The sequence below is a fragment of the Castor canadensis genome, chromosome 2 (assembly GCF_047511655.1).
Source record: "Castor canadensis chromosome 2, mCasCan1.hap1v2, whole genome shotgun sequence".
Taxonomy (NCBI): domain Eukaryota; kingdom Metazoa; phylum Chordata; class Mammalia; order Rodentia; family Castoridae; genus Castor; species Castor canadensis.
In genome coordinates, this window is record NC_133387.1 from 49,331,610 (window position 1) to 49,357,223 (window position 25,614).

Sequence of the window (25,614 nt, forward strand, 5' to 3'; positions counted from 1 at the left end):
GACACATGTTGACAGAATCTTGGGTAAACTGCCCTGCAAGCTGAATGCAGGTACTTGGCTCATATTTGTATTTGTCCCTGACTCACTGCTGAACCTTTACCGGTATCTTCATGTCTTTTACAGTTGATCTGCAAGATTTTGCACTTCTTCCACCAGTACATGATGGCCTGCAATTATTTCTGGATGCTCTGCGAAGGAATCTATCTCCATACCCTCATTGTGGTGGCCGTGTTCACTGAGGCACAGCGCCTGCGCTGGTATTACCTGCTGGGCTGGGGTATGTATTTCCTCCAGCTGAGTTTTGAGCCATATTTGCCTGTGTTTATATGCTTACAGCCTCTTCTGTTTTAGGTCTCAGAGAACAGAGTCAGGAGCCCAGGTCCTGCCAGGAAAGTTAGGACTTAGGTATTGGCAAGAGTTCAGTCTCTGAGAAAGCTTGGTAGATGCCCTCTACCAATGTCAATCAAACTATGATGAACTTGAGGGTCAGCAAAGAGAAGGAAGGTGTTTCTAAGAGTGTCTTCAGGAAATAAACCAAGCTAATGGAGTAGCGTAAGCATGTCCTGAGGGAGGAGAGATCCGATCAGATCCTCTTCTGCTTTATTCATCACACATTTGTAGAGCAAAGAAGAAGTTCACATTTTAAATTCTCCTCCTACTTCCTCAATGTCTTCCTGTCAGTTGATCATCAAGACTCCCCCAGTGAACCATCAGAAAGTAGGGTCCAGCTGAGAAGCAGACATACCATATGGGCCTCCTAATACACATGACTGACGTCATGCCACAAGGCTGTGGCTATGAAAAGCATAGGGTTGGATTGTTAGGTCTGTACTGACTGATGACTGACTAGGGTAGAGTGCAGGCATCTCTCGAGAGTCACTTCCCTCTCCCAGGCCTGCTAAAAGTCCAGCTCCTTCTGGCAAAGGAGAAGAGATAGACTGTGAGTCAGTGAGAATGAAAAAGCATTATTATAGAAACACATTCTGCCTTATCAGAAATAATCACTTGCCTTGAAAGTTCTATCCCAGAGAAAGAACTCATGGGCCATACCTCACTGACCATAGGGCTGAGAGTATCCCTCACCAAATCCACCAACAGGGCAGCTGTGACTCTCACAGCAGAGATTACAGATGGTTTTCAATTTAGCCTGCCTTTTAGGGGAAGAGGAAAGATTTACTGAGGAAAGAAGAGGATGCAAGGGCTTTTGTAAAACATCTTTTGTATTGAAAGCTTTGCACAGCAGACATTGTTACCAATTTTATAAAAATGTGCCTGAGAGGTCTGTGCAATCCAAAGTCTTGTCCACGGTTTATACCTCTGGGCTGGCCCTATGCAAAACACCCTCTGTCCCCATAACACCCATCTCTAACAGAAATACATGAATTTTAACCAAATACACTTTTCAAACCTGATGGGATAATTCTGTGGTGGTGACCCTGTGCCTCAAATTTGAACTGAAGATGTGTCTACTCTGTCATTGCAAGCAACAGAAAGTAAGATGTCCTAACTTTATCAAAAATAGAGAAATTGCCAGAATCAAGGGTATCTCATGGAAATGGAGGTCACAATCGCAGCTGAAAAGGACTGTGCCCTGGAACCAGATACCAGGAGCACTCTCCCTCTGACTTTGTCTTTGCTTTTCTCTTTGTCTTCTCTTTCTCTATAGACCAAAGACCCACCCCCTCAATCCTCATGGGAAATACAAACTGCCCCAAAGTTTTCTGAGTTCACATTTTTCCTGTTCCAGGCACACAGCAATTTAAGTCCCATTTTGAAAGCTCAGGGAAAGAGAATCTGATTGGTCCAACTAAGGACAGGTGGCCTACCCTGGTTCAATTAATTGTGTCCAAGAGAGGAGAAAAAGATGTTGTCATGGAGTGGGACAACAATCTAGAAAAGAAATGGGAGGGAGTGTTTGTAAACTTCACAGTCTATGTAGAATATACTGCTCCCCTCTGAGGGACCATGCAACCACAGCATCCACAGCATCCATTCCTCTAAGCATCTGAGAGGCAAGAATCAGGCTTGTGATTAGTGCCACATCAGGTAGTAGGTTCTCCTGCTTTTATCTGTGCTCAAAACAGGCCTGAATAATCAAAGGGCCTTTTTGTTATTATTTTTTCTTTTATCCCCATCCTTGCACAAGAGACTAATCTTTCCTTTCCCTGGCTTTCTCTGCCTTGTGCGCTCCCTCTCAACTATTTTTGTGCTTTTAAAGCTGGTCATGCCAGAAATGAACTGGATACAATTTAATCCCCCAATAGAAATTCTGATCATCACAATGGTAACAATTGATGCTAATTGAAGACATGAAAAATGACATCTTACCTTAGGCCTACCACACACACACACACACACACACACACACACACAGTATTTCTTTCGGATCTGGTTTACTTATTTCCTTTGCAAAAAAAAAATAAAAACATGGCACATTCCTTCCACCAGTTTTGACTATTCAAAATTATCTGCCATACTTAGAAAATTTTCCATGGGGAAAAGGGCTATGAATTTATTCTTGTTTGGAACATTCAGCACAGCTGAGGGCACCTGGAAGGAATGATTTATACTGGTCCTTTCCATACTGATGCATTGTGAATTAGTTATAAAACTTCAGTATCATCATAGACAGCTCACTGAAGACACCTACTTAATATATATAAACAATACAAAGGATAAAATGACCATCTGCTCATCTGTATCAAAAGAAGAGATAATAAATGAAATATTTATGTGATATCTTAACCTTCCTTAATCAGAAAATATTTAAAACTTCATCAGAATGATTTAAATAGAATCATAAAGAACATTGCTCTAAGTGAGGTAAACATAGAATGGGGCATTGCTAATCAATGTGTATAGTTTTAGTAGTGCACGATGAATGAATTCTAGACATCTGTCGTATGACAATGACTACATGTTAGTGTGCACTTGAGAAATATGAGACAGTAGATCTCATGATGAGTGTTAGTACCATAATAAAGTGAAAACTAAAAAGAATTTGTACTCCTATAGACAAAGCTTTGGAAAGACAGAGTCAAAGAGTTCAACAATGTAATTATTTTTTAATAAGTCAGAGCTGTTTTCTCTCTCTCTCTCTCTCTCTCTCTCTCTCTCTCTCTCTCTCTCTCTCTTTCTCTCTCTCTTTCCCTCTCTCTACCGAACTCCTTGCCATTAAAAAAGCACAGTACCAAATTTGAACGCCAAGAACAAAATTGAGAATGGTGATGACCTATTTTATAGCAATAACCCTCTCTTAGAACTTCAAGCAAGCAGTGTCTTTGGGTCGCAGGAATACAAGGAAAGTCACTACCCAATAACTTCTCAAAAAAAAAAAAGTTGCACAAAAACTTTAAAGAATTCAATGGAACAGAGAAAAAGAAATTTATACTGGACAATAAATTTATTGTACTTTTGAAATTCTTCTCATATTAAAATAGTGTGATAGGTTTTAAATTTTACAATGTCAAGAACAAAAGGCATGACCTATACTTTGAAAAGTTGGGTTGCAGAAAGTGTGGCCCCCAAAAGCTATGTCCTGGGGGTCTAACTAGTTTACAGGTGATATAAAGCCTATTTAGTTATTTTAGCTGTGAATGTTATCAATTCCAGAATTGGGAACAGCTCTTTAAGAGTGATAAGAGACATTGTAAACATCACCCTGTTGGTAAACAAATATCTGGTGGTGAAATTCTTCCTACCAGAAAGTGAAAGGATGGTTCTTCAGTGGTTACTTTCACTAAGTCTGCATGACACTACTTAGTGACTATGCCTCTCAAACTGAAGGAACTTCAGGTTCTTCAGGTGGAGTCTTTGTGTTACTGGCTTTCCCGTTGTTATAAATAGAAGCAAGGAAAGTCCTCCTATGGAGTTTTACATTGAACAAACAGAATTTATTACATCTCCCCTAAAAATATCCTATGGAATGAAGATTATTCTTGCTCTACAATCCTTGGGTGGGAGGTATATGTTGTTACTTATCAAGGGACCTGGGAGAAAAAAAGAACAAGGGAAAAAAAAATAAATTTTCAAAAGGACATAATGGCTAGAGGAAGGCAAAAAACCCCAGGAATTAGAGGTGAAGTCTGTACGCTCCCTATATTAAGTAGGAAACACAATTTTCCTTCCTTTAAAATGAGCAGCTAAGAGTCTGATTTCCATATGCCTCTTTTGCTATCTAATTCTAAAACAGGTATTTCAGAATAAATCCAGAAAGTGAGTTTGTTGCTTCTGAATTCAAATGAGGGAATGGCATGTTAGAAATGCCAGAAATAACACAGTCATATTTTGTATAAATAGTCTAACTTAATTTTTTAGCTCAAACAATTAATCAGTGGTCTTATTGAAGTATATCTTGTATGAGTTTAGAAGCTGAGGTGAAAACTCAATATTTTTAGACCTCTTTTTTGCATACAGTTAAAGAAAACAAAAGTAGATAGGCTTAATTCTCTACTGAGACATATTTCTTATTTTGATGATAATAGCAAAACCTCTTTCTACAGGTGTTTCAGTGAAATCAAACAGATTGCACAGAGGTACATCTGACTAAAAGAAAATCTTTTCAAAGGAAAATTATGACTTTAGATTACATTTATAGAGTGCAAATTAATTTTGAAGAGAAGTAGTTTTGCAGAATGCACTGTCAGTAATGAACTCCATTGCTCCATTTATAAATGCATGGGTGTTTGTTACCAGTAATCTGAGTTTAGTTAGGAAAGTGGACACTAAGCCACCTCCACAAATGTTCTACAGACAGAACTCGGAGGGTAGGAAATACACTGGCTTCTCTAAAGTGTTTGTATTAAAAGGAAACAGGCAACATGCATGCTATAAACAAACAGAAAAACGAAAAGTCTAGAAAGAACATGACAATCAAACATGATTCTAGGAGCAATTATACGATCACTGCCATACCTGTCCCAATTCACATTCCTCCAGCTCCTCTCCATGAGAGACCCTAGTTCACTCACAGTGAAAGACTTTCTGGTTTCAGTTAATAGCCATCATCAAAGTCATCATCATAAACACAATGTTAGTAACGGTCATAGCAAAAGTTACAGTGTGACACCAGGAATTTGTGAAAGACTTTTAATTGTCTGGATATTCTAAGCCAAATTCTCTGGAAGCACATGATGTTCTACCAGGAGCATGTTTTGCTGGCTCAATCAAAGCTGATTTGTACACAAATATCAGGGGAATATATTGTCACTATTTTTTGCAAATATTCTATCATTTTCCATATAAATATAGTTATAGGTTATAACCAAAGAACCAAATGTGATTTGTATTTTTCACATTTTTAGGATTCCCTCTGGTGCCAACCACTATCCATGCCATTACTCGAGCTGTGTACTACAATGACAAGTAAGTGTCATGGTAATTTTTAAGTTAATATATTCATTAATAAAATGCATTTGTATTGACATGTTTCTTCTGTTGTTTTCAGCTGCTGGCTGAGTGTAGAAACCCATCTGCTCTACATCATCCATGGCCCTGTCATGGCAGCACTGGTGGTAAGAACTGGTTTTTACATCTATCATTAACAGTATATTTCTTTGTTGGGTTTGTTACCAGTATACTTCTATGTAGCATATGAATTATAACTTCAAAATAAAACTAATTTAATAATACTCTGTAAGGAAAATAATTTTGTTCTTCAAAAAACACCTCTTATTTTATTTATGGGGGAAGAGGTTATCATAATCTTATTTGCATACACACCATAATAGCAGTGTAGCTGCTGAAATCTTAGATTAGTCAATTTACCTAAAGAATATGCATCCCTCCATTTCTTTATCTGTTAAAAGAGTGATAACTGCCCATAATTCTTTTTTATAAAATATTTCCTAATAGAAGGTGTTATTCTCAAAAAGTAAAGCAAAAATTATAGCCATTATTTCTATCCTTCAATTCTAAAACAAATATTTCTTGCCTCAATTATCTAGATGTTTAGAAGGAAATGTGCACTCCAGGATTCAGACTATAAGTTTGTATCCAAGATGGTTGTCTACATATTCCACTTTGGTGTGAATAATCATAAGTTGGCAGAACATGATATATTTCTAATGTTTCTTAATTTTGCAACTGTAGGAAATGCTGAATATATGTTTAGTAAATATATATATATATAATATTTATATATGAAAAAATATATTCTTAATTCTACAACCAAAAGCAAAAATGAGTCCTAGGTGAATTGTCATTATAAGTTAAATGTAAATGGTAAAACAGTGGCATATATAGAAGACCCATTAGGTGAATATTTTCATGAGCTTGAGAGATGAAAATATTTCTAAAGCAAGATACAAAAGCACTCAAGGAAGAGATTGATAAAAAAAATTTTTGCTTACAGTACAATTAAGACAATATTTAGAGAGTAGAAAGAAATACCTAAGAGCTCAAGAAGAGTCCAATATCCCAAATATAAAACAATAAATGTATGAAAGGTGTGTAACCTCATTAGTCATCAGGGAAATGCAGGTTAAAACAACAATGAGCTGATACCACACCTCTACCAGCATGGCTAAGAGTGACCCTGCCAAGCACTGGCAAGAATGAAAAGTAACTGGAACCCTTGTACACCCCTGGAGGGAATACAAAATAGAACCTCCCCTTTGAAAACCCAGTTTGCCAATTTCTTACTAAGTTAAACATATACTTACCATATGAACAAGCAATTATGAAGAGAAATGAAAATGTAAGTCCACATAAACTCATATGCAAATGTTCAGAGCATCTTTATTCATGAGAGTTAAAGAATGAAAAGGACTCCAATTCCCATCAACGGGAAAGTGAATAAGCAAATTATCTGAACTTTTCATATAATAGAGTACTACCCTGCAAATAAGTGGAATGCTAATATACGCGACATCCCACAGATAACGTGTTACACTAAAATAGCCAGACACAGATGAGGACATACCATACAGTACACCATTTCTAAGGTAACAAGTCATTGTTGCTAGAGGTAGGGCAGGAGAGGGACACTGATTGCAACAGGACAGGAGGGAACTTTCTGGGGTGATGAAAATGCTCTGTATTTTTTCTGGAGTGGTCATTACACAGATACATATGTTTGCCTTAACTTCTTGAATGTCTGCTTGAAATTTGCATTTTATTTATATAAATTATACTTCAATGAAGTTATTTTAATGTTATTTATAAAAGAAACATGGGGTAGCTGTCTCTACCACACACAAACTTTGCAGATAAATTTTTCAGTCCTGATTTCACTTTTGGTAAAGTAGTCCTGACTAAGAGGAAATCTTGATAATGAAAAGACAAGATGGCAAATCTAAAAGAGTTGTTATAACTAAAATTCTAAATAAAGGATAAACATAAACATCTAAAAACCGTAAACATCTAAATAAAGAATTAAATACCACCATTAGGGTTGAACTTTATATATTTACATGTACAGGAAAAATATTTCCTCATTTAGGGGGAAGATTTTTAAATGGCATTCAGTTATACTTGGGTTTAGAGTCTCAGAAATGCTAAGTGAACTTTGCTTCTTTTCAGGCAATCACCCATGTTCTGTATAGGTGACATCCACCCCCCACACTAGATAAAAAAAGAACCGAGGGCTACAGATTTCCTTAAGTGTTACATAGCTAGATGATTTGCTCATAATATCATATCTTTGCAGGTCAATTTCTTCTTTCTGCTCAACATTGTCCGGGTGCTTGTGACCAAGATGAGGGAGACCCATGAGGCAGAATCATATATGTACCTGAAGGCTGTGAAGGCCACCATGATCCTTGTGCCCCTGCTGGGAATCCAGTTTGTCGTCTTTCCCTGGAGGCCCTCCAACAAGGTGCTTGGGAAGATATATGATTACCTCATGCACTCTCTGATTCATTTCCAGGTAAGGAAGCCAACAGTGTGTTTATTCAATGACTTGTTCAGCTTGTGGATCCATCTAACTCTAAAGCCTATGATCTTACATTTCATAGCTTATAGCCTTCAGTTCAATAGGTCCAACCAAAATTCTGAAAGAAATCTGTTTTTTAAGACACTTGGTTCTGCTTTCCATGCTTGCTTTCCCTTTATCCCAGAACCCTCCTACTGCCCCCACACAGGCATCTGGTCACACATAAAGCAACTGTCAGGCCTTCCTTTCATAAATAAATGTGACTCTGGGGTACTGAGGAGTAATGAATTTGCACAGAAGTGTCCATGCCTCCTGTTCTGCCACCCTACATTTGTCAAGCAAATACCAGGAATCCATCCATGATAGTTCAGTGACTATAAAGGAGAATTGTGCCTGAGTCTCTTCTCATGTAAGAGGGAACATAGCAGCATATGAGGAACTGTCCTGGGCTGCACAGAGTCCACAACACTGGAGAAGAGAATGGCTGTTCTTTCTTAATCACTCAAAGCTTTGTCCCAAATCCAAAGCCCTATTTAAGTCACAAGGCCAGGCTTTTTGAGAGCAAGGTAAGTTATGGTGGTTCTTCAAGCAGGGGACATTCTACAGGCTTTTAGACCTGAGTTTTTCCTGCCTTGATTACAAACTTCAAATTAGTTTCATTTTCTTAATGTGAGGAGGTTTTATTTTTAATTGTGTTAAAAAGAAAGTTTAGATGTTGTTTTAATGACTTGAGTTATTGTTTGGGCCATAATTAAAACTTGGGCACAAGGAAACTTTTGAGCAGTACCCAGGATCTCAGCAGCTGACTGGTCTATGTCCTCATTTGAGAAATGCACTTGGTTGGGTGCACAGCAGCATATTCATTCACTGAACAATGCAGGATACAGGCCCACAGCTATACATGGTGGCACTTGTGCTTGTAAAAGATCACTCTGCTGAACTCTACAAGAGCTCAATTTTTAATTATTTTAAGTACTATGTTCTGAATCTGCTATAATCTGCACATTCTGCCAAAAATCTTCATGTTAAATGGAACAGTAAGCAAATTTACTAGAGCTTTCCTGGTAGCTGAATACTAGAATCTTTACCCAAAAAAATACATTTTCAATGGAATATTCTTGTAGTATAGCACTGAATATGAAGAAGAGGTCATTCCATTTCTTGTCTTTAACATCATCAAGTCTTGATGTGCTATTGCAGTAGTGAAATATTCCTCTCCAGGCAATCTTTGGATATGAATTGTAAAACAACATAAAGCACATAAAAATAACTTCTATTTTTCCTTCTCTTTCTTAGGGATTCTTTGTGGCGACTATCTACTGCTTCTGCAACCATGAGGTAAGCATGCATTTCATGGAATACTGATACCCATTCACATAAAACACTTTAGTTTCCAAAGGGCCTCTATACACATTTCACTGGATCTCATTTCTACAGTTCTATAAGGTTTCATGACTAGTGGGATTGTGTTTTCCCCACTACCCTATGCTGAATCTTGCCTATGGATGTAATACAATTGAAGGTAGGATCCAACAGGCAGCTAAGTTCTTATATCTTTGGGTTTCATCCTGAGCTGGTCAGCAGCCCCAGCAGCAATAGTAAAAATTATTCTTGGTTCTCATGGAAAAATAAATCACGTCCCTATTCCTTTTGAAAGACCCATACCCTGGCTAGAACAGAGCCAATATCCTGCCAGTTTGCATTAGTTTACTTACTCTCACAGTACTTACTGAACATTTTGAAAATCACCCTGAAGCTAAAACTCAAAAAGGATTTTCAAATAAATAATCTATTGTCAGAATATTCAGGTCAGTAGAATCTAGAGATTCATATGGCCAGTGTTCTTGGGTACTTAGTGAGAGTACCCTTTCTTCCAACAGAATCTTGCCTGGTAGCTCAATTTATCAAACATGTAAGTAGAACTGCTGTAGCTCCAGAAGTTCTTACTAAGAGCTTCCAGAGTTTCGAGGAACATGATTCAAAAGCTCCCTCATTTAGAAATCTTAGCTCCAGAAAGATCGTGTGATTTTTTTCCAATGTCACAAACATAGTTGTGGTGACAACCAGTACTGGAGCCCAGATTTTGTGCTTCACAATTAAATTAAGTCTCAATTAAATTATCTGTGTCTATGATTCCTCCCTAGAGCTTTGAGAATAGGGGAATACACTTTCTCTAGGACTCATAATTTAAATGCAAGAATATTTTAATCATTTAAAATTAGTTCCTGTTAATTCCATACAAGACAAATCACACTGTTAAGTTATCAACATACTATTTTCCTTTCAGTAATTAGAAACATTATCTGGCCATTATCAATTTGTACTTGATATATTTTCTATTCTTTATTTCTTTAGTTAAACAATATTCAGTGAGCACCTAAAACATTTCCCTGCTCTGTAATCTGTTACCCATCTCCAACCCCAACAGGGAAGATTTTATTATTCTCTTTTGGAACATTGTATTCTTTACTACCTTCATCCAACAATTCATCCCTTCAGTCAACAAAAATACATTGTGCATTCACTATTGCTAGGGGCTGGATTAGAGTCCTAGAATAAAAATGAGATTTCCTCTGTTGCTATTAGAGTATCCCCTTCTTTTTTATTGTTTTGAGAGAAAATCTATAAATGAATAGGGCTTAAATCATCCCATATACAGCATCATGCCAGTGAATACAATGCAAATAAATACCCTTACTTTTTGAGTTGTTTCAAGTGACATGCAAAATAATTCAACTAAAATATCAAAAAAGGGATAATGTGAAAAAAGGATTCAGGTGGGGCATACCTTGAAAATCACAAGAGGATTTCCTGCATTTGTAAAAATACTGCAATATTTATTGTGTCTTAACTATGATGCTGTCAGTAGGAGTGGAAAGCAAACCCAGGGGTATAGCTAACAATTGAAATAGCTTGAGTTCATTTGAGTATGTTATCTCTGTTTTTGAAGTAAAGAAACCATTTCCATTTTCATTAAGATCCTGTTACTGGAAGAATGTGCAAGTGTGACATTTCTAATAATATAGAAATTGTGTACTGTGCCAAATGTAATATCACAGCCCATGGATGTCAGGCATCTGGGTCTCAGCTGGGCATTCTGTGTATGTATCATGTTACAACACTGAATACTGGCAGGGCACTCACACTTGCAGGAAGTTATTTCCAGCTGTATCTAAGCTGGAACTCTGAGGGACTTTGCCTGACAGAATATTGAGGTTTAGCAGAGCTCTAGGGGGCTGATATGTCAGTTGTGAAATTGTGGGATTGAAATTTTAATTTTGATTCATTATCAATATGTTATCAGTGACTAATATTATGGAAGTGGATCATATAGAGGGTCTTTGGGGAAATAAGAAGCAGGGAAGAAATTTAGAGAATTAAAGCAATAGGAATCACATGTCCACAAGACCGTATTTCTATATCAAGCATTTCCTACAGCAACTCTTCCAAGTGTGTGGACATTGATTATTCAAATATATCAATAAATTATTGATATTAATAATATCAATAATAATAAATATTATTATTTATTATTAATAAATATTAATAATAAATTAAGATGTCAGGCATGAAAATGCACAATTTGTTTCACAACCAGTAGCTTACACAATAGATTTTTCTCCCTTTTTCATGTTTGTTGCTATTGCTCATGCATGAGTTATGGATAAAATAATTTGTAAAGGACAATCAGAAGAATCTCTCTAACAGTTTTAAATTGGAGTATGAGTAAACTAAAACTTGCTCTTGAGAGCTCATTCCATTAGCCTTTAATGGTTTGATAGTCTCTTCTTGGAAATAATGCAGTCAATTCAAAAGCCTTTATCTGAAAGCATAGCTGGTTGCCAAATACCAATGTCAGTACCTACTATTGAAGATTCTTGTGGCTCCCCTCACTTCTGAGAACCCTACTGGTCTTTTCAATCTGTAACCTCCTCGACCAAGTCACATTCGCCAGTTCCTTCTGTCAAATCACCTGAGAAGCCTGAGAACTCCAGCTCCTTTCTTCACACTATGTAGAGCCTGTGAGTCTGTCTTCAGTACATTTCATAGCTTTTGCCATCCTACTGAATGGGCACCATATTGGACACGATATCTGGACAAATGTGGGATTCCTTTACTATGCTGTCCATATCAAAAGGAAAGACCTACTATAATAGGGTATTAAAAAAAATTATCCCTTACTTTTTTCCTTCTTCCTATTTTCTCAGGACTTCACCATGAAGGGAAAAGGCAAAGTCATTTATATCTCTATACCTCTTCCCTTTTAGGACCGGAAGGCTCTGACTCAACACTTCCTCTTCCTGTCTGTAAAGGACCCTTCCTATGTCATATCCTACTCATTCTCCACACTATGGCTTTTAGCAGACTTCTGTTTTCAGACCATAAGCTTTCCATTAAATTTGCAAAGAGAGGATTTTCTACTTAGAAATTCTCTTACTAAAACTTGGTTTTCAAAAGTATTGTTTTTTGTTTTCAATTTTTCTAAAATCGGGAGAAGGGACAGGAGATATTGGTATACTTAAATATACTTAGAGAGTAAATATCAAGAGACTGTTTTCTTTCTAGAGACCAAAGAAAGTCAGCTGGGGAGCCAAAACCTAAGCAAATAATTTCTTTGTTCTAGACCAGTGTGCTCAAGCCTAAGTGAATATCACAATCACCTGGAAAGTCTGTTAAAATACAAATTCTGCCCCCAACAGCAGAATTTCCTATTCAGTAGTCTGGGAGAATTCAGTTTCAAGAAGCTGTATTTCTAACAAGTTCCTGGGTGACATGTAGACTGTTGGTCTGGAAACCCCACTTTGAGAATCACTCTTCTAGGCAGAATCTAACTTACTATTCAAACAGTGAGTGACCATGGCATAATGAATGGAGAAGAAAAACAAGGAATACAATTGCTAAATATTTTCAAGATTTTAAACTTTATTACAACTATAGTTGTTGCTGTTACAAATAAGGCCTCTTAGAATAAAAAATCTTCCCTAAACACAGGAAAGTAGGTGATGAAAGGGAGATAAAAGTCCTGTTCTTGTAATAATCAAGTATCCAGTTACCTCGAATTGTAGAACATACAAATTTTGTAAAACTAACCTAGCAAGATCACTAGTGATACTGCTGATATGGACTCCAAAAGAATGAAAAAATATCTGTAACAATTTTGTAAATAATATGCAGAAGTATTCCTCAGCTCTAATTAGTGTCTTAATGATGACCCAACTTCCGAAGTTTACATGAAATCACTTAAAGTATCAAATTAACCTTTTAGTTGCCAAGAGAAATTAAATTTTTTATCATGATATTTAGTCTTAAATTTAGCTTGTAACAAAAATATTGGATTGTGGCAACAGGAAGTGAGGGAGTAAAAAGCATGATTTACTAGCATATCATTCATTCAAGGAAACCCCACCTTCCACGCAGCAGTATATAACTACAGATGTAGAAACTGAGGCCCCAGCATACCTACCTTACTTACATAACATAATAATAGATCTAGGTGCAATAATTATGTCTTCAAACCATCCAGCCAGGGCCTCAGTTTTCAAACTTAGCAATAAATAAATTGATAAAATCAAGGGAAAAAAATAAAGAGATTTTTGCCCATTGCTTTTTTAAATGAGTGATAAATTGGTATAATCCAAAGCTTTGTATGTTGCATCTCCTGAAGTTTCTGTTGTTTTTCAGAAGCAACAAGTCTCCTTGGTTGTTGTTTTTTTTTTCTTTAAGAACACAGATTCAATGTCCTTATTCTTGTCATCAAAGCACTATCAGGCTTAACCTGTATATTGTAGGAGAGAATTGTTCTTATTAAAATGTAATTATTTCAGTGTCTTTTGCATGATGCTCAGGGCCTGGTTTTCTATGTGTGGTTTACAAATTGGAGCAGATTTCCACACAAAAGGATGGGTTAAAATTTTGGAATAAAATTAGAGAAGCCTATGAACTTTCTGTAATAATAACTTTAAAATTAAAATAGACTTCAAATGCTTTGGCCTCATGCTGGGCTGGGTTCTTCAGTGTACATGGGTAATAGGGAGTATTTTAAAAGGACAGGTTAGGCAAAAAACAAAGATTTTTTTTTTCTGCTGGCACTTCTGCAAACCCACTTTACAACTATCTGATTTGAATACCTTTAAATGTCTGTGCAAACTTTAGCTATAAGGACAGTCTTAGTATTTAAGAGATACTGAATCGATAGAAACTTCCTTCATCTGGGGACATTGATTCTCTAAAACTACACTGAACCAATGTATTTCCCAATTTCTTAACAGGGCATTTGATGGCTTCTAGATTACGAACCTAACATTGAAGGATCTATAATACAACCCAGACAAAGCTGAGCTTCACTTGGAACTGTGGCTGCCACATTCTAGCTCTTTCCATGGACACATGGCAGAATGTCAGCCCTGTCATCTGCAAAGTGAAGTTAATAGTGGCACCCTTCTAAGAGGGCTGTTGTGAGCATCAACATGAATACAAAACAAGTACTTATAACATGGCACATGGTAAGCAGTCAATAAATGGTAGCTAAAGCTCTTTGTGCCATCCTTTGTCCCCTGGATAGCTCTTGTCAGTGCCAAATTCAGTTGATGGCACAGCTTGCACATGAGCACTTAAAGTTTTTGTTTTTGTTTCTTTTAAACCTAAGAATATGTAAAGTATCACAGGGTCTGTCACCTCAGTAGTTTGAAAAATCTTGCATTCCAAATGATCAGAGGGCCAAATTCTGATGGCTGTCATCCTGAGTCTCCAGTTGCTCTGCTGCATGATCGTGAATCTCTACAGCTGTGTTTCACACCTTCATGACTTGGTTTTCAATGAAGCAGGCCTTCGTCGTCTCCTGAGTAAAATCGTTAAAGTTATATAACAAATACTAATAATTATTAAGGGACATTACTGCTGTACTATATGCATAAAAATCCATACATTGTAGAAAAATTTGTCCATCATACTTATATGGTATCAATAAGTTATTTGTATCTTCTTTCAGATTCAGACAAATTTAAAGTAGATAAAATTGCTTCCCATGATGAACTAGTTACATGATTTTTCTTATGTTATGTTTTCCCCAGTTTGTCATGAATGTATTTAGCTGCTGTACCCAAGTTTGGCAATAAACTAAACTAAATTTAAAAATGAGGCAAATATTTTGTATATAAGCTTGTCATAAATTTATCTAGTAAACTGAATTCAGTTCTGGGAAAATCAGAGCTAGATAAGAACATTTTCTGACAGTCTTTTTCTCAGTTGTGATCATTGTCATTTTCATATTTAGAGCTTAGTGCCTTTAGCATCTTCACCATCTTGTGTTCAATATGTAGTTTGCATATTTATAAAACTAGTTTGCTAGGTTTATTTTTATTTTAGAAGTCTTTCGGCAGAAAGCTACTGAAATCCCATTCTTAAAAGGTTTAAACTGCATTAGTCAGAGTTTTATCTGGCACACATCTTCCCAAGCCATGTTGGAGAAGAGTACATACAAAGTATGGGGACATTATTATGAAATCTAGAACTACGTTATTGTTTATATATATTTTCATGACTGATATGTGTAGATTTTGATAAAATCTTGCTTTCTCATGGATGGGAGCAAGTAAAAGCTACCTAGCCCTTTCCCCCAATATGATATATACATCATATTATGAAACTAAATCAACTTTCATTCACTGGAAATGAACACTAACGAAGAAAGCTTTGCTCAAAACAGCAAGCCACCTTTGCAATGGTAATTTAGACACGTTAACTCAGTTCTCTGGTTTGCACATTCTTCTTCCAGGATGGTATATTCAATGGCCAGAGCATGTACAAGTCAATCTTTTAGGTCAGAACTACAATTCCACCTCTTGAATCTTTGATAAGAACCAAAATTCATGTTCATAAGTTTTTCTTGGGTCATTTCTTTTTTTTTTTTTTCATTTTTCTTTTATTATTCATATGTGCATACAAGGCTTGGTTCATTTCTCCCCCCTGCCCCCACCCCCTCCCTTACCACCCACTCCACCCCTCCCGCTCCCCCCCTCAATACCCAGCAGAAACTATTTTGCCCTTATCTCTAATTTTGTTGTAGAGAGAGTATAAGCAATAATAGGAAGGAACAAGGGTTTTTGCTGGTTGAGATAAGGATAGCTATACAGGGCATTGACTCACATTGATTTCCTGTGCATGGGTGTTACCTTCTAGGGTAATTCTTTTTGATCTAACCTTTTCACTAGTTCCTGGTCCCCTTTTCCTATTGGCCTCAGTTGCTTTAAGGTATCTGCTTTAGTTTCTCTGCATTAAGGGCAACAAATGCTAGCTAGTTTTTTAGGTGTCTTACCTATCCTCACCCCTCCCTTGTGTGGTAAAGCTTTTATCATGTGCTAAAAGTCCAATCCCATTGTTGTGTTTGCCCTTGATCTAATGTCCGCATATGAGGGAGAACATACGATTTTTGGTCTTTTGGGCCAGGCTAACCTCACTCAGAATGATGTTCTCCAATTCCATCCATTTACCAGCGAATGATAACATTTCGTTCTTCTTCATGGCTGCATAGAATTCCATTGTGTATAGATACCACATTTTCTTAATCCATTCGTCTGTGCTGGGGCATCTTGGCTGTTTCCATAACTTGGCTATTGTGAATAGTGCCGCGATAAACATGGGTGTGCAGGTGCCTCTGGAGTAACAGTCTTTTGGGTATATCCCCAAGAGTGGTATTGCTGGATCAAATGGTAGATCGATGTCCAGCTTTTTAAGTAGCCTCCAAATTTTTTTCCAGAGTGGTTGTACTAGTCTACATTCCCACCAACAGTGTAAGAGGGTTCCTTTTTCCCCGCATCCTCGCCAACACCTGTTGTTGGTGGTGTTGCTGATGATGGCTGTTCTAACAGGGGTGAGGTGGAATCTTAGTGTGGTTTTAATTTGCATTTCCTTTATTGCTAGAGATGGTGAGCATTTTTTCATGTGTTTTCTGGCCATTTGAATTTCTTCTTTTGAGAAAGTTCTGTTTAGTTCACATGCCCATTTCTTTATTGGTTCATTAGTTTTGGGAGAATTTAGTTTTTTAAGTTCCCTGTATATTCTGGTTATCAGTCCTTTGTCTGATGTGTAGCTGGCAAATATTTTCTCCCACTCTGTGGGTGTTCTCTTCAGTTTAGAGACCATTTCTTTTGATGAACAGAAGCTTTTTAGTTTTATGAGGTCCCATTTATCTATGCTATCTCTTAGTTGCTGTGCTGCTGGGGTTTCATTGAGAAAGTTCTTACCTATACCTACTAACTCCAGAGTATTTCCTACTCTTTCTTGTATCAACTTAAGAGTTTGTGGTCTGATATTAAGATCCTTGATCCATTTTGAGTTAATATTGGTATAGGGTGATATACATGGATCTAGTTTCAGATTTTTGCAGACTGCTAACCAGTTTTCCCAGCAGTTTTTGTTGAAGAGGCTGCTATTTCTCCATCGTATATTTTTAGCTCCTTTGTCAAAGATAAGTTGCTTATAGTTGTGTGGCTTCATATCTGGATCCTCTATTCTGTTCCACTGGTCTTCATGTCTGTTTTTGTGCCAGTACCATGCTGTTTTTATTGTTATTGCTTTGTAATATAGTTTGAAGTCAGGTATTGTGATACCTCCTGCATTGTTCTTTTGACTGAGTATTGCCTTGGCTATTCGTGGCCTCTTGTGTTTCCATATAAATTTAACAGTAGATTTTTCAATCTCTTTAATGAATGTCATTGGAATTTTGATGGGAATTGCATTAAACATGTAGATTACTTTTGGGAGTATCGACATTTTTACTATGTTGATTCTACCAATCCATGAGCATGGGAGATCTCTCCACTTTCTATAGTCTTCCTCAATCTCTTTCTTCAGAAGTGTATAGTTTTCCTTGTAGAGGTCTTTCACATCTTTTGTTAGGTTTACACCTAGGTATTTGATTTTTTTTGAGGCTATTGTAAATGGAATTGTTTTCATACATTCTTTTTCCGTTTGCTCATTGTTAGTGTATAGAAATGCTAATGATTTTTCTATGTTGATTTTATATCCTGCTACCTTGCTATAGCTATTGATGATGTCTAGAAGCTTCTGAGTAGAGTTTTTTGGGTCTTTAAGGTATAGGATCATGTCGTCTGCAAATAAGGATATTTTGACAGTTTCTTTACCTATTTGTATTCCTTTTATTCCTTCTTCTTGCCTAATTACTCTGGCTAGGAATTCCAGTACTATGTTGAATAGGAGTGGAGATAGTGGGCATCCCTGTCTGGTTCCTGATTTTAGAGGGAATGGTTTTAATTTTTCTCCGTTAAGTATAATGCTGGCTGTAGGTTTGTCATATATAGCTTTTATAATGTTGAGGAACTTTCCTTCTATTCCTAGTTTTCTTAGAGCTTTTATCATGAAATGATGTTGGATCTTATCAAAGGCTTTTTCTGCATCTATTGAGATGATCAAGTGGTTTTTGTCTTTGCTTTTGTTAATGTGGTTTATTACGTTTATTGATTTTCGTACGTTGAACCACCCCTGCATCCCTGGGATGAAGCCTACCTGGTCGTGGTGAATAATCTTTTTGATGTGTTGCTGAATTTGGTTTGCCATTATTTTGTGGAGGATTTTTGCATCAATGTTCATTAAGGGGATTGGCCTATAGTTCTCCTTTTTGGAGGTGTCTTTGCCTGGTTTTGGGATAAGTGTAATACTGGCTTCATAAAATGTGTTTGGGAGTTTTCCTTCCCTTTCTATTTCGTGGAACAGTTTAAGGAGGGTTGGTATCAGTTCTTCTTTAAAGGTCTGATAGAATTCAGCAGAGAATCCATCAGGTCCTGGACTTTTCTTTTTGGGGAGACTCTTGATTGCTGCTTCAAATTTCATTTTGTGTTATAGGTCTATTCAGGTGGTTAATTTCCTCTTGGTTCAGTTTTGGATGATCATATGTATCTAGAAATCTGTCCATTTCTTTTAGATTTTCAAATTTATTTGAATATAGGTTCTCAAAGTAGTCTCTGATGATTTCCTGGACTTCCATGGTGTTTGTTGTTATCTCCCCTTTTGCATTCCTAATTCTACTAATTTGGGTTTTTTCTCTCCTCATTTTAGTCAGGTTTGCCAGGGGTCTATCGATCTTGTTTATTTTTTCAAAGAACCAACTTTTTGTTTCATTAATTCTTTGTATGGTTTTTTTGGTTTCTATTTCGTTGATTTCAGCTCTTATTTTTATTATTTCTCAGAATCCTTCTATTTGTTTTGGGATTTGCGTGTTCTTGTTTTTCTACGAGTTTGAGATGTATCATTAGGTCATTGATTTGGGATCTTTCAATCTTTTTAATATATGCACTCATGGCTATAAACTTTCCTCTCAAGACTGCCTTAGCTGTGTCCCATAGGTTCCGGTAGGTTGTGTTTTCATTTTCATTGACTTCCAGGAACATTTTAATTTCCTCTTTTATTGCATCGATGATCCATTCTTCATTAAGTAATGAGTTATTTAGTTTCCAGCTGTTTGCATGTTTTTTGTCTTTACTTTTGTTCTTGAGTTCTACTTTTACTGCATTCTGGTCAGATAGTATGCATGGTTTTATTTCTATTTTCTTATATTTGCTGAGGCTTGCTTTGTGCCCTAGGATATGATCTATTTTGGAGAAGGTTCCATGGGCTGCTGAGAAGAATATATATTGTGTAGAGGTTGGATGAAATGTTCTGTAGACATCTACTAGGTCCACTTGATCTATTGCATATTTTAGATCTTGGATTTCTTTATTGAGTTTTTGTTTGGATGACCTATCTATTGATGATAATGGAGTGTTAAAGTCTCCCACAACCACTGTGTTGGCGTTTATATATGGTTTTAGGTCTTTCAGGGTATGTTTGATAAAATTGGGTGCGTTGACATTGGGTGCGTACAGATTGATGATTATTATTTCCTTTTGGTCTATTTCCCTTTTTATTAGTATGGAATGTCCTTCTTATCTCGTTTGATCAATGTAGGTTTGAAGTCTACTTTGTCAGAGATAAGTATTGCTACTCCTGCTTGTTTTTGGGGGCCATTGGCTTGGTAAATCTTCTTCCAGACTTTCATCCTAAGCATATGCTTATTTCTGTCAGTGAGATGAGTCTCCTGTAAGCAACAAATTGTTGGATCTTCTTTTTTAATCCATTTTGTCAAACGGTGTCTTTTGATGGGTGAATTAAGTCCATTAACATTAAGTGTTAGTACTGATAGGTATGTGGTGATTCCTGCCATTTAGTTATCTTAGTTGTTTGAAGGTTTGATTGTGTGTACCTAACTTGATGTTACTCTCTACTGTCTTCCTTTTTCTTATCCTGTGGTTTGGTGCTGCCTGCCTTTTCATGGTTAAGTTGGGTGTCACTTTCTGTGTGCAGGATCCCTTGCAGAATCTTTTGTAATGGTGGCTTTGTGGTCACATATTGTTTTAGTTTCTGCTTATCATGGAAGACTTTTATTGCTCCATCTATTTTGAATGATAGCTTTGCTGGGTAGAGTATCCTGGGGTTGAAGTTATTTTCATTCAGTGCCTGGAAGATCTCACCCCACGCTCTTCTTGCTTTTAATGTTTCTGTTGAGAAGTCTGCTGTGATTTTGATGGGTTTACCTTTGTATGTTACTTGTTTTTTCTCTCTTACAGCCTTCAATATTCTTTCCTTAGTTTTTGAACTTGTTGTTTTAATGATGATATGTCGTGGAGTAGTTCTATTTTGATCTGGTCTGTTTGGTGTCCTGGAGGCCTCTTGCATTTGTATGGGAATATCTTTCTCTAGATTTGGGAAATTTTCCATTATTATTTTGTTGAATATATTACGCATTCCCTTCGCTTGCACCTCTTCTCCTTCTTCGATGCCCATGATTCTCAAGTTTGGTCTTTTGATGGAGTCAGTGAGTTCTTGCATTTTCTTTTCACAGGTCTTGAGTTGTTTAATGAATAGTTCTTCAGTTTTTCCTTTAATTACCATTTCATCTTCAAGTTCTGAGATTCTGTCTTCTGTTTGTTCTATTCTGCTGGATTGGCCTTCCGTTTTGTTTTGCAGTTCTGTTTCGTTCTATTTTTCTGAGGTTTTCCATATCCTGGCTGTTTTCTTCTTTATTGTTGTCTATTTTTGTCCTGAGTTCATTTATCCATTTATTCATTGTGTTCTCTCTTTCACTTTGGTGTTTATACAGTGCTTCTATGGTTTCCTTTATTTCTTCTTTTGCTTTTTCAAATTCTCTATTTTTATTGTCTTGGAATTTCTTGAGTGTCTCTTGTACATTTTAGTTGACCCTATCCAGTATCATCTCTATAAAATTCTCATTGGGTACTTGTAGTATGTCTTCTTTTAAATTATTCTTGTGGGCTTCATTGGGTCCTTTGGCATAGTTTGTCTTCATTTTGTTGGAGTCTGGATCTGAGTTTCTGTTCTCTTCATTCCCCTCTGGTTCCTGTACTAATTTTTTTGCTGTGGGGAAACTGGTTTCCTTGTTTTTTCTGTCTTCCTGTCATTGTCCTTGGTGTTGTTACTGTCCCTGTACTGTGTGTAATTATTTTCTAGCTTGTAATAATAACAATGGTAATATTGAGAATGGAAGAGTGAGCTGAGATGGAAAGCAAGAAGTTAAAGAAAAGGGGAAAACAAATATACAGACAAGAGGGAGAAAGCAGAACAAGGTATCAGACAAGAGAGTTTCAAAGGTATAAACAGGGAGTGTTAGTGTACTAATCGACAGTAAGCTGAACAGACAATAGAGAGACAGAGAGAGGATTGAAAATCAAAGATAAAAAAAAATAAAAAATAAGTATATGAAAGTAATATCTATATATAAAAATGAATTAAAATAAAATGGAAAATAGAAAATTAAAAAAAAAAAAACCAAAAAACTTCCAAGTTTATATGCAATGCAATTTCAGTCTTAATAATTTGGATGTCCGTCTCAATCTCCAGTCCTGGAGTTGGTGCCTCAGATGTTGTTCTGTAGTTGTCTCATCAAAGGGGATGCATAAAGTAGAACAAAACTACACTCACACACACACAGAAGATAAAAAAAAAAAAAAAAAAAAAGCCCCACCAAGTGTCCCCAGTTCAAATGCAATACAGTTTCAGTAAGTTTTTCGGCTTGCAGGTGTAATTTGGTTGTTCTCTCATCAAAGGTAGGGAGAAAAAGAAAAAAAAGCGTCTGGAGGCAGTTCTGAGAGTGGTATATGCAACTGTGGCTTGCCTGCCTGCTGCTCTCAGCCTGTAGCTGGCGGCGTTATTTATGCAGATCTCTGGGGTGAGCTAGCACTCACCTGGTCCCACAGGCTTTGTTTGCTCAGAGTTCTCCTGTGCGGGGGGGCCTCTGCTACAGGCTTTTCCCTTTCTAATCACTGGGAAAGGTGACCCTGCCCCGCGTTGTCAGGCCTGCGTGTTTATTTACAGTTCACGTGGGAAGTGGGTCTTCCCTCCTCTCACAAGCTTCCCTGCTCCTGGTTGCTGGGCGCGCCCTGCTCCCGCCAGAGCCTCTCCGCCCGCCCGGCTCGTTTATTTACAGTCCCGGGAAGGCTTCCCTTCCCCCAATCTTCAGCGCTCAGGGCGCCCCACCCTCTTTCCAGCGTGTCTTAACTGTTCTTATTGCTTAGTACTCAGTTTCTCTTTTTTTCCCGGTTGGAAGTCAGTCTGTCCAGGGGGGTATGCTGCTCTGGCCCAGGCTTGTCTGTGGGGGAACCGCGGTACCGCGAAGCTCACCTGGTCCGCGTCTTCCCAAGCCATATGGGCGCCGGCCACTGGCGGCCCCGGGGGCCCTCCTCGGTTCTCCATTTAACGTGAAGTGGAGATTCTCTGCACCGGTCTCAAAATACAAGTAGGTGAGATGTAGCTCTTGTGCAGAAATCTCTGAGAGGATGGAGTCATGAATTGAGCAGCAGCTTGGCGTGTCTCTACCGACAAGGTCACACGGTCCGCCATGCAGAGCCCGTCCCCGCCGTGCCCCAGAGGCTGCCCTCTCTAGGCACCCCTCTGGAGCAGCTCCCACGTGCCTTTTCGCCACCCGCCTCTCTAGCCCATGGGATCCGCCTCTTGGGTCATTTCTTAAAACCTTATGAAAACAAGACTCCTTTTTTCTCTTTCAGGTCCAATCCACCGTGAAGCGCCAATGGGCGCAATTTAAAATCCAATGGAACCAACGCTGGGGAAGACGCCCCGCCAACCGTGCGGCTGCTCGCCCTGCAGCCTCTGCTGAGGCGGGTGACATCCCCATCTACATCTGCCACCAGGAGCCAAGGAATGATCCAGCCAACAACCAAGGCGAGGAGGGTGCTGAGATCATCCCTATGAATATCATCGAGCAAGAGTCATCCGCTTGAATGTGAAGCAAACACAGCATTGTGAGCACTGAGCCTTCATTTTCTGGGAGAAAGATAGGCCATGCATTTCAGTGATCCCCATCCTCCCAGGAGCTGAGCATATCATTTGTGAAGAATTATTCAGTGAATTTGTCCATAGTGAATCTGAAGAAAGTTATTCTTGGTACTATTGCTTTGGGAGACAGTCTAGGAATGGAGTCTCCCTCTGCAACTTGTGAACTCCATCATTCATCCAGGACTGAGATGCAGCTGTCATAGTTACGCAAGCAAAGTATCCAAGAAAACACAACTAAATTGACCTAGTCAGATACAGGGTGCTCCTTGTTAATCTTGAGCCATTTCTATCTTTGAAAAATTAAAATCACTGTCAATATCTTTTTTTTTTAACTCTGGATTTTGAATTGGACTATTTCTGTATTTGGCTATGGATCTGATTTTTAATTTTTTTATTTAAATCAATTCTGATGTTACACATGTTTTACCATCCATACAATGTAAACCGCACAAATTATATGACCTCTGAAAGACAAAGTGGCTTTTAAATATGAGGATGACTAAGAACATGGGAGAAAAATTCCTGCATTTGGCAGGAAGATCTTGAATGAAAAAGAAATTCTGAGTCAGTTTGCTGGAACTATTACATGCTCAGCTTGGTTTTAGATAATCCTGTCCATTGGGCAGGTTCTTACTGCTATAAAGAATTGGACATAATATTGAATGTGCATTGGTTACTGACATTTATAAATTGGGAGGTCACAAAGAATCCATCACCAAATTTTTCACAAAACTGCCAAAAATGTAATTTTTAGTGAAAGAGAATACTCTTTAAAGAGATTTTTCCACTTCCCTAAACTCCAGGATTTATAAAGCAAATCACTCCAAGGTTTATAAAGCAGATTACCTCTTGCCCTTGGGTGCTATCTAGCAGTAAAAGATAAATTTGTTTAAGAATGGTAATTAAAAGACTCCATAAAAGTCCATTAACTGCCTTCCACCCAGCTTCAAAGCTTAACAAGATCTGTCTTTTCCAGGAACATTCAGTATGGCTAATTAGCAATTGGTTTGTAATTGACCTCTTACTTGCTGCTATTAGAAAAACAGAAGAAAAAAACTAATGTAACTGCTACAAGTTTGACCACATATTAATTTATGTTAAAATAAAAATAGAGTTTCTCATTAAAACCCATGATTATATTTCTACATCCCTTTTTACTTCCCAGTATAAGATCTTCAAAAATCCCTGAATAAACCAGTATCACCACTGGCACCAGAAATTAATTTGCAAATTTACAACAGTAATCAAAGTTACAATTATTTAAAGCGTATGCTAAATGAAGAGCTACATTGAAACCCTCCAAATCTCAAGATTCATCTATGTCCTATATGCCTCTGCCTTTCAGAAGTGATTTAGTTGTGGAAAAACAATAAATTGATTTGTTCTGGTTACATATTTAGTGCACCCAGAGAAAATTATATTTCTCTAGTGAAATGTATTTTGGATACTAAAGTAGTTTAAGTCTCCTTTATTGAAAGTAAGGGAGGAATTGAAAAGAAGGTATTTTTCCAATCACAGTGTTATGTAGTAATGTTCCTATTTTTGTTTACAAACATGGAAAACAGAGTATTTCAGGCAGCTCTAGTACAAATGTGATAATATATTGCTAAAGTATTTTAGATGTTACTGTGCTAATATACTAGGGGCTGAAGAAATCAAAATAGCTTACATAGTATTGCACATAGTGCCAAAATTATGTGAAATGCTTCTGCTATGTATATGTATAAATTAATACAGAGTATATTAAAAAGCAAAAAGATGTATATTTGCATATTTTTCTAAAAAAATATAGATCATTCATCTTTCCATTCATTCATTGTATCTCCTGCTCATTCCATGCTTTCTTTTCCATTTCAGTGAGTTGCCAATATTCTACCTCATTTGTACCACAAAGCGGGAAAGGTAATCCAAAACTTTAGATTAGAAAAGATGTTCAAAATAAGCAAGGTCCTTATCTTTACTAGCGTAGCCACCTTTGGTCTTCAATTTGACAATAAACTTAGTGACATCGTTCTCATACCCTTGATGATGCAAAAGCCAACTACAACTGTCAATCAGTTACAGATTTCAGAGAGTACATGACAAAATCCAGGGCAAGGGAGTATCAAATCCTTTTGTTGTTCTTGGTTTTCTCACTATTCTAGGACCAGACTTGATCTGTCCAGCATCACCTCAGGTCATTACAATTGTTACAATCACTGGTTTTTAATATATTTAATACCTGATAACGGGTAGCTAATTACATATTATTAGAATGCATAAAGGCCACTACTGGGAAAATTTTCAGATGTGGAAAGAATGAAATGGAAAAAATGAGAATTAAATGAGAACTGTGATGAACTAACAAAGGGGAAGAGAAGCAATTTGTAGTTACTTCA

The 25,614-nt window shown here is 37.2% G+C and overlaps 1 protein-coding gene across 1 annotated transcript in view; it reads left to right on the forward strand.

Moving 5' to 3' along the window:
- Window positions 1-25,075, forward strand: part of Calcr (calcitonin receptor) — a 128,685-nt gene extending 103,610 nt beyond the window's left edge. Inside the window, exons 9-14 of the mRNA XM_020152931.2 lie at window positions 124-277; window positions 5,304-5,364; window positions 5,447-5,513; window positions 7,649-7,867; window positions 9,170-9,211; window positions 22,948-25,075. Of these exons, the coding sequence (XP_020008520.2) occupies window positions 124-277; window positions 5,304-5,364; window positions 5,447-5,513; window positions 7,649-7,867; window positions 9,170-9,211; window positions 22,948-23,181 (777 nt within the window). The 3' untranslated portion in view covers window positions 23,182-25,075. The remainder of the gene's footprint in view (window positions 1-123; window positions 278-5,303; window positions 5,365-5,446; window positions 5,514-7,648; window positions 7,868-9,169; window positions 9,212-22,947) is intronic.
- Window positions 25,076-25,614: the final 539 nt, after the last annotated feature.